Source organism: Oncorhynchus nerka, linkage group LG5, assembly GCF_034236695.1.
Source record: "Oncorhynchus nerka isolate Pitt River linkage group LG5, Oner_Uvic_2.0, whole genome shotgun sequence".
In the NCBI taxonomy this organism is placed as follows: Eukaryota; Metazoa; Chordata; class Actinopteri; order Salmoniformes; family Salmonidae; genus Oncorhynchus; species Oncorhynchus nerka.
This window is the reverse complement of record NC_088400.1, coordinates 55,601,910-55,611,264: the sequence shown is the minus strand read 5'-3', so window position 1 is coordinate 55,611,264 and position 9,355 is coordinate 55,601,910. Positions and strand designations below refer to the sequence as shown.

The following is a 9,355-nucleotide window of genomic DNA, read 5'->3' as shown; positions in this document are numbered from 1 at the left end:
GCCGGGCTGAGCTCCCTCCCACTGCCTGTAGTGCCGCCGCCTACAATCACTATTGCCATGGCAACACATCAGTGACTTGCATTGGCTGGGAGGCCATCACATAGGGCTGAGACTGGGAGGATGGGAGGGAGCTACACGTGTGGGTGTTCAGTGATGAGTTGACCTGATCTCAGGAGAAAATCTGTGTGTGTGAGAAAGAGATGAGAGGCGGAGAGGGAGGAGCGAGAGCAAGGGAGAGTGTGTGTGTGTGTGTGAGAGAGATAGAGGGCGAGAGGGCGAAGGAGAGAGAGATGTGAAGTATGAAAAGGGCCTGCGTCAGTGTGAGCAGAGTGAGTCATCGGGCAGTTTCAGAATGTTTTATATGACGCTGATGCAAATGCTTTACCCCAGACAGCGGTTCATCATTCCTTTCTTTTTTAAGAAGAGAAAGTGTTGTGACTGGACCACATTCAGTCTGTCTGTCAGCACTCATTATACCTTAGAAATACCAGTGTAGGTTCTCTGCCATGGAACATTTTAGCTGTCTAGCTGTAAAAAAATACATCATAACAAAAAAATATATAAATGTTGTTATTTTATCGCAGGACATAATAATAATAGATGAATATAAACTATTTTTAAGAATCTGACAACATAGAAAATACAATTTTCCTTCTTTCTGTATCAGACATATATTATATCATGAATGAGAATAACAACCACCATAAAAAATAAAGTTTAATAATGTTGTGCTGTATAACAAATAAAATATATTAGTGTTTAAAAAAAACAGGTGCATATCTACTGTGTAGGCAAGCCTGGACTAACTCGGTGACTATAACAGTGATAAGAACATGAATCAATGTACTATCAACGTCTTGACTGTCTATCACACTGCTGGACATGCATTGATCTGTGAACATTACATGACACTGATTAAACCAAACCAGTACAGAAGACAGGGGAAGTCACCAAGCACAGAACAACAGAACAGACAGTGGGCCCAGAAAGTATGTACTTAGTACTTAAACAGCACTTACAAAAAGTATTGCATTTGTTGCAGTCTTATTGAGCTAGAGAGACTGTTATTACAAAACTGTTGTGACTGCGGTGCCCCCGAAAAAGACTAGACTCTAGAGCAAGACAGATTTACACATTTGGAAACACAACATTAAACAACCATCTGAGAGCTAATTCTAACATACGAACGTCTTGAATTATACATTGGTGGTCACCGGTGAAACACTGCTAGGATCTAAGACTACGAGGCTGTGTAACATGAACATCTTATGATACCAGACACTTTCACTTGTTTTCTCTAACAACAGTTATTCGGTTTTTGCTCTACACACATAAACACTGTATAGAGATTGACACCAACACTACACTGACCAAAACCCTGCTTTTTGGGATTAGGCAAATATTATTGTAATACTACAGGCCGAATTGGCCCTGTTGGTCTTACAGTGACATATGTATTAAAACACAACTTTTGGAGTGCAACAATATAACAGATAGTGATAGGGGAAGAAATCGGTACAGTTACATATCGGGATATTATTTTTGGACAATATATCGCAATATTCTTTTGGCCAATAACGCAATATCATTTTTGTGCTTGTTAGCTGTACATGCGCAAAAACTCCAGTATTTTTCCTTCTATAGCTTGTTATCCGTCTTTTAAAATGGTGAGCCAACACCCTTTTGGGACTTTTATTCACATGACTGATCAAAACACCTTTTTTCATGGCTCTCTCGACCCTCTGCAGCAGACATGGTGAGCAATGTGTTTGGAACATTGAATCGCAATAGAATTGCAGTATCAAATCACAATACATATCGAATCGCCACCTAGGTATCGTGATATCGTATCGTGAGGTCCCTGCCAATTCCCAGCCCTAATAACAGACCAGGGGCCCTACTCAATAAAATGGGTAACTCAATTAATGTTGTGTTGAGGTTCAAATGTGCGTTCTTACAGTACAGGATCATGTGTTTGACAGACTTATCAAGGAAACTCGATTTGATTGACATACTGTAGGCCCGAATTCCATGTCTAGACAATCCAGGGGCAGACTGGCCATTTCGGGCAAATGCCAGATGGGCTGCTCAATTTCTTGCCCTAGTGGGCCTGTCTAAACAGTTTTATTTGTGCACAATTATCATGATCTGGCTAATAATGGGGGCCTCAAGGGAGAAAGAAATAGGCCGGTATGGGGGCCTTGATAGAAATGGGCCGGTGTGGGGACCTCAAAGTAACAAAACGCCAGGGCTGATCTTTGTTCCCAGTCCGTCCCCGGGCCAACCTATCCCGTAACACTGATCTGAACTCTAACTGGAGTTCTATACACACAATAATCTGCAGCCTCAGATTAATTTACAGTACCACTCATAAATACATACATTACATACATTAGCAGGAAGCAAAACTATAATTTCTCCTCTACAGATAGTTCTCTCTTTTCACCTCCGGTTAAAACAGAATCCTACTGTATTCTTTACAGTACATCAGTCACCCACCGATCGAACACAACAAGCCAAAAATAGCTTTGGGGGTAAAAAGAATACCATTTTTTTTTCATATAGCCTGATCCACCATCCTGACCGCTGCGCTCTTGTTTCACTTAACTTCATTCAAATTCATGTAGCGAAACAGAATGTAAGCTCAGGAGATCAGGATGGTGGTACACGGCTACTATCCCTACCCATCATTCTTAAATAACATCATGCACATCAATCAATAAATACATAAAGACCTATACAGCATGAAAGTTATCCTGTGATAGGACATCCCCCGTTCAGTTCTCCCCGTGACTGAATCTATGCTCTAGTCTTGACGCTTTGGCAAAAAACCTTAGGACAAAATGAAAGAAAATAAATGTTTTTTTTTGAGGCAACTTTGGTTTGTTAAGGCTCTACTGTGGCTGTGCTTGCTTTAGTATCCATTGATTTGACTGAGATAGACGCTTACTGTAAAAAGTGACTGAAGACTAAAACCGGATGGGGAAACAGACGAAGGATGGGAGGCACTATGTGGAATCCTCTGGTTCTGATTTAATGGTCTTCCTGTCAGTGCGGTTGGCCGCTTGGTGCGAGGATCCATTTTCTAAGGTAAAACACAAAGAAAATATCATCAGAATAAAACATGCAATGCGTTTTCTGATCATATACCTTTTCACTGTAGCTTGAATGCAGGCAGGTGTAACAGACCATTACTAACGCTCACTGTTTGTAGTGTGAACGTATGTTAATACATACGCGACTCAAGAGTGAACGTAAATTTGCCTGAGTGGTGCTGTACCTGTTGCTGGTGCTTTGGCCTCATCTGTGTTATGGTTGTTATGGTAACGTTTGAGCTCATTGGCTAGCTGCTTCCCCAGGGGAAGCTCCCCCTCCGCCACACTCTTACTTGCCACCCGCAAGTTCATTGGTCGCTCGTCTGAAAATACACATAAACACACAGACAAACATCAGGGCATGGATAAACCATTGAGATGCACGCTGCCATATAACGCAATCAATTCCAATGGCACTGCTGTTACAGTATCATCCAAGAAGCTGCTTAGTTGATCTAAAAAATGACATGAACATTCTGTCTCTCAAAATCTTTGCTGTGGGCCCGAGTTTATACGCCACTCGGTGCCCAAAAAAAAGATTTTATACCCTTCTTCTCATTCAACTTGAATAAAGGTGCTTTTAATGGCTTATGAAGGAGAGACAGGATGAGAGAGAGACAGGATGAGACAGGATGAGAGAGAGAGAGAGAGATGAGAGAGAAAGAGAGCGAGATCGAGAGAGAAAGAGAGAGAGAGAGACGCCCCTGGGCAGCAACATGTCGGGGGAAGTAAACAGGCGTGGGAGAGTTAATGACAGGTGCAGAGAGAGGATAATTATGGGTAACATGAATATAATGAGCTGTCAGGAGTATGGGCCGTGCGAGAGAGAAAAGGATGAAGGCGGGATGAGCCCCCGAGGATTGGCTAACGGCTTAACACAGCTATGAGTCCGCCTGACTTTGACATGTGTGAGAGAAAAAAAACAGATACAAAATGATTCCCTGACTTACAAAATAAGATTTGAAGGCTGGAAATGGTGATTCACGGAGCTGTGAATTTGGAGCACGAGGACGGCACTCATGTACGAGCGCACTCCAAAGAGAGACGCAGAAGACGGACAGTACCGTTACCTTGGTGCTCTGTGCTTTTGTCTACCGACGTGCCGTTGGTGCCTGGAGCCTCGCTGTGGTACTTCAAAGCCCCTGCAGGTATCCTCCAGTCCAGAGCGTGTAACCTCTCCTGTACCGCGGCATCATGGAGAATCTCCATCTGTCTGGCTAACAGACGGTCCAGCTGCACCTGTTAAAACAGAATACATTTACAGTTCGTTAGCAACTGCTCCTACTCTTGTCAAAAAAACATGGCTTCAGAAATGACGGTGTCAAATAAACGCGTCTCCTGTAATGTTTACTTTATTTAAAAATAAATAAATATAACCCCTTTTTCTCCCCAATGGAAGCCAGCCGCACCAATGTGTCGGAGGAAACACCGTTCACCTGACGGCCGAGGTCAGCCTACAGGTGCCCGGCCCACCGTAAAGGAGTCGCTAGAGCGCGATGAGCCAAGTAAAGCCCTCCCCTAACCCGGACCTAACCCGGGACTCCCGATCACGACGTTTGTGATACAGCCCGGTCAATCTGTTGACGCCTCCACTGTGATGGGATGGCTGCACCAATCGGGAGGCCCATGTTCACATTTTATCATCCACTTTTCAGGCATGTTACCTGAAGGTTTCTCCCAACTATCTCCTCTCCTTTGGACTTGGCGCAGGCTAGCTGTTCCCTCAGTATGCCCTGTCTCATGTGGATGGCCTGCAGAGCCTCCTGGATGTCAAAGAGGTTCTCTTCTGTTTTTATTCTTTTAGGAGACGGCTCATCTCTGTCGCCGCAACGAGACCTAGTGTGGAGAAAAAAAGAAAAATCAGTTTGTATGCGGAAAAACATTGAAAGATATGGAAAGCTTAGTTTGAACATGACATTAATCATAACTTGCGATCATTTACATACATTTTACAGACACATTTTTAAGTCAACACATTACAGTAATTAGTTACATAGTAATAACCACGAGGAGAAAATGTATTTAGAAAGTAAATAAGTCACCCATGCTTCCCAAATTCCCTTAGCATCGTTAACCCTAACGAGCAAGGTTGCGTGAGGTGCAGTGGAGGAGAGTGGCCCTTACTTGCTGGTCCTGTAGGTGTATTTGTAGGTGACCTCTCTGGAGATCTGCCTGGCCAGACCAAACAGCTCGTCTCTACGGGTCAGTAGCACCACGTCTCTCATACACAGCTGGGCTGCTGCTTCGTTCACTGTCAGCTGAAAGACAGAACACAGGCGATAATAAGTCATGTTGTCAACTACAACCGCTGATACACAACTCTGTCAGTGAACTCTTCCGTTGTTCTACTACTGCCGACCTACTTTTAGACGGCTGAAGCAAAGCATTTTCTTCAGGTGATTTACCTTTTGTGGTTTTCTACCCTTTTCTTGCGGAACTGAGGTTCGTCACTTTATATTGCCCCGCCACTGAGCAGACTAGCCTAGTACTGCAAAAAGGATCCCATCTCTTATCCCTACCTCATGAAGCGTCAGTTGTTTGCCGTCCCTCCTCTTCGAGTCGAAGCGTCCGTAGATGGCGCTATACTTCCTGACCTCCTCCTCTCTCCTTGGATCATCATCACTCATATCAAAGATGTGGCTAATCATCTTGGCAAGTTTCTTATTGGTCTTCAGCTGCTCTTTGACCTCCGCGGGGTCGCTCTTGGGCAGGGCCGGGGTCATCCGGTCCACACACTCCAGGACAGACTGCAAAGCTGCAGCGTCAAGTGCCTCCAGGCCCTCGCGGGGGGACGACGGAGACCCCCGGTCGGACGGAGAGAGGCTCTGTTCGCTGTCGTTGCTGTGACCCGACCAGAAGCGCCCCTCGCTGCCGCTCTGCAGCGGAGACCCCCCTGACACTCTGTCCCTGGCCACTTCCAGCTTTCCTGGATCCAGACATGTCGCAGCCATGATTTTGGGCACTTTGACATGGGTCTCGCCACGGGCGCTGTTGTTACCCCCTCGCTCCGCGCCGACTGGCGTGGGTGACCCCTCGGGTAACTTATAGACTGGTATACTACACACCGGTACAGATGTCAGGGGCTGATTAAACAACGTTGGATTGGTGACCCAGTCTCGCAGGGATTTCTGGAGCCTCCGGACGTGCAGGGGCTTGCTGGCCATGCCCACCAGAGCCATAATCTCTAGGAACTCCTCCTCCCCGGCCTCACAGAGCTGCTGCACGTCATCTCCTCCCTGCTGGATGAAGGCCTCGTAGTAGTACAGCAGGTTGGCCCTCTGGAGGATTCGGTAGAGCTGCAGCTCCCCCAGAGTTCTGGGCAACGCCGCCGCCATGCCTGGGAGAGAGAACACAAGACGGGATGGGCAAGAGGTTCTGCCTGACAAGAGAGTGTTGGTGTATGTGTGTGTGTTTTGGGGAGTGGGGGGTGTGTGTGTTTTGTGTTTGTGTGCGACTGACTGGCTGGCTGGCTGACTGACTGACAGAGAGGAAGAGGCACTCCCTCCACTCTGTCTGAGTTTCCTTTGTAAGTTCTGCAGTATTAGGGCTGCAGAAGGAAGAGTGGCGGTTAGCAGTTAGAGTCCTGTTAGTTGCTGATGGGACCACATGCCACATGCGTAGGTGGCCTCTATCTCTCTCACACACATAGGCTCCACTCGCTTTAGCCAAGGGATTGTTAGCTACGCATTTCTTGCAAGTTAGAGGACTATGTCACAAATAATTAGATATTGCTGATTGACCTTCAGTTAGGTGAATAAAATAATTTGATTGTTTATCATCAATGTGATTTCAGAGTGTTGGCCAACAACTGCACAAACACCACCTGCTAATTCACTATCCCTCAGTTCAAGACAGGTCTGCACTTGCAGTCCTACAACTACTTGTTGTCAGAACCTCTGGGTAAAAATGCAAAGCAACCTGATAAAACTCAACCTTCCACAGAACAGAGCAAATCAAGAGGCACACAAGACATCACAGTCACACAGGCGAATCAAGACAATACGAGCATGGAATACTTGCACAAATCAATCGAGCTAAATAGAAAATAAAATAAATTCGTTTCGAAACACACAACGTAAAAAGGTAAACGCAAAATGCAGTAACCCAGCACCAGACTAAATGTAACTCAAAACCGGTCTTGCAAGTAAATCCACATCAGGAAGACGAGTAAAAATACCATTGTCGGCAATAATAGAACAGTGCTGCAACATTGTATCAAGGCTACAACTTGTTACATTATTGTCATAGCCCAACAACATCTTCCAACTATGTAGTTTATTAATTGCTACATACCTGGTGAACGTCGGACCACGTTCGTTTCCTTTATCTGGTTGTTTCAATGTATCAACTACAGTATAGCCTGAACTGCCATAAACTGTAACTGAATAAACTGGACAAAAATCGATAGATTCAAAAGACTCTCTCTAATTTCCTAATAAACGCGCTCTCTGGCCTAAAAAGTCCTCGCGTTCTTTGACAACGTTTACCTCCCCTCGTTCGCCTCCTTGAATAGAAATAAGATTGTGTTGAACGTCTCTAGACTAGATGAATGTGAGCTGCCTGCTTGCTACCCTACCCCCCCTCCTCCTCGGCTATTGCAATTGGGATATTCCGCGGTTGCTACAGTGCTCACTCCCACGCGCCTGCGTGACGCAAATCCTGGCGTGGGCGGACAGAGGCGTGGGAGGCTTCTGCATGGAATACCAAGCACCACATCTCAGCAGTGGCAGAGGCAGGCAGCGCCGGTCAACTGGGACTGTGTGAGTTGAGAGTAGAGTAGACCCTAAAACGCCCTATAGGCTATATGACTGCACAGAAGTGAAACTGTTGACATTTCAGATAGACTAATAAGGATTGTTTTATATCATCAATGATGTAATTAGGTTATTTGATCATTTAATTTCTTGATTTACATTTTTTTTTTTTACTCCTTCGCTCTTTGGATAAAACACATTAGTATATGCAAATTGATGTTTCTATGCACACATTTATTTTGAGTTTCTTGCCATGACACTTCAGTGTCTCCTTGTGTTTTACCCATCAGATTACTCTCAGAATTGAGGCAGTAAGTGGGAATATAGGCAGAGAGAGAAGGGGGACTTTGTCCTATGTGTGCATGGGAACCACAAACATTTCTCTAAGGACTTACACACACCCACACAAATCTTTGGCTGGCACCAGCCCCTTGTCCTCCCTTTCCAAATATACTCTCAGACTAGTGCATTGCCCATTTCACTTTGGGCGTGGACTGTCTACAATACACATAATCAACTCACAGAATGAGAAGTTCATTCTGTGTCCTTCACTGTCCTGTGAATATAAACTCATATTTTCACATTATTATCACAAATTATAGAAAGGGGGAAGGCTTGCTCTCTCTAGAGACGCAACAGAAAGCTTCCTGCTTACTGTTATATTAACTCAATCTGCTTCTGTATCAATGAGCTATTTCTGGCAAGTAGGCCATGCAGCCACAGCACACAGTACAGCCTTAGGGAGATGATGAGGCCTTGTTTTTATCCTGAAAAATAGTTCTAGAATATCTAGAATCTACACACGCTGCTACTGAACAAACTCTCAGCGCACATTTCTTGTACTCATGAGAAAAGAGACTCAGAAGCATGGTACACCTACTAACTACTGTCTATATTTGCAGAGCTACTTTTATCAGCTGCTAATTCATTTAATGAAAAATTATAATTATGAGTATCTATTTACAGAGCTAGGCTACTACTTTAGCTGCTAAATTGTTTTTTTTTAGAAGAAGATGAATTATCAGGATAATTGAGTAGAGGAGTATATACTGTATTTCCCATCCTTGTGAAGCTATGAGACCAGAGAACAGAGAAAAGAACCGACGAGCTACTATTTACAGTAGTTTACTACGTTATATTTTATGAAGAAGATTAATGATGAGGATAGGTAATTGAGTCAGAGAATGCGTCCCAGATGGCACCCTATTCCGTATATAGCGCACTACTTTTGACCAGAACCCTATTGGAAATAGGGAATAGGTAGCCATTCGGGACATAGACAGAGTATAGGAGCAGCTGTTGTGTGGTTTTAAAGATGTGTTTTCCATACAGCCAGGCAGGGCGAGGGTAACAGGGAACAGGTAAGTTCAGCCCAGATAGTTTCCAGCAGCACACCCACTCTTTTAATCCTGTCTGTGGATGGCCTTGACCTGTCAGAGCCCACGCATGCACGCACACACACACACACACACACACACACACACACACACACACACACACACACAC

At 44.7% G+C, this 9,355-nt stretch overlaps 1 protein-coding gene across 2 annotated transcripts; it reads right to left on the bottom strand.

Moving 5' to 3' along the window:
• Positions 1-699: 699 nt before the first annotated feature.
• LOC115129670 (NGFI-A-binding protein 1-like) lies at positions 700-7,790 on the bottom strand. Of its 2 annotated transcripts, XR_003863683.2 has the most exons (8): positions 7,389-7,790; positions 5,615-6,432; positions 5,220-5,353; positions 4,760-4,931; positions 4,166-4,334; positions 3,281-3,418; positions 2,951-3,085; positions 700-2,832 (listed from the first exon to the last, which is right to left on the bottom strand). XR_003863683.2 is itself a non-coding variant. In XM_029660278.2 (7 exons), exons 2-7 carry the CDS (start codon positions 6,428-6,430, stop codon positions 3,009-3,011), a joined length of 1,506 nt encoding a protein of 501 aa, XP_029516138.1. In that variant the 5' UTR covers positions 6,431-6,432; positions 7,389-7,790; the 3' UTR covers positions 700-3,008. The 2 variants fall into 2 exon arrangements, 1 of the variants encoding a protein (XP_029516138.1); XM_029660278.2 differs by having other exon boundaries at positions 700-3,085.
• Positions 7,791-9,355: the final 1,565 nt, after the last annotated feature.

What these genes read in the sequence shown, in the direction of transcription:
- LOC115129670 (XM_029660278.2), bottom strand. Translation starts at nt 6,430, where the DNA reads ATGGCGGCGGCGTTGCCCAGAACTCTGGGGGAGCTGCAGCTCTACCGA. An exon ending in TACACCTACAGGACCAGCAA is followed by an intron (nt 4,932 to 5,219) that starts GTAAGGGCCACT and finishes TCTCCACACTAG; the next exon opens with GTCTCGTTGCGGCGACAGAG. An exon ending in GGCCAAAGCACCAGCAACAG is followed by an intron (nt 3,086 to 3,280) that starts GTACAGCACCAC and finishes GTTTTACCTTAG; the next exon opens with AAAATGGATCCTCGCACCAA.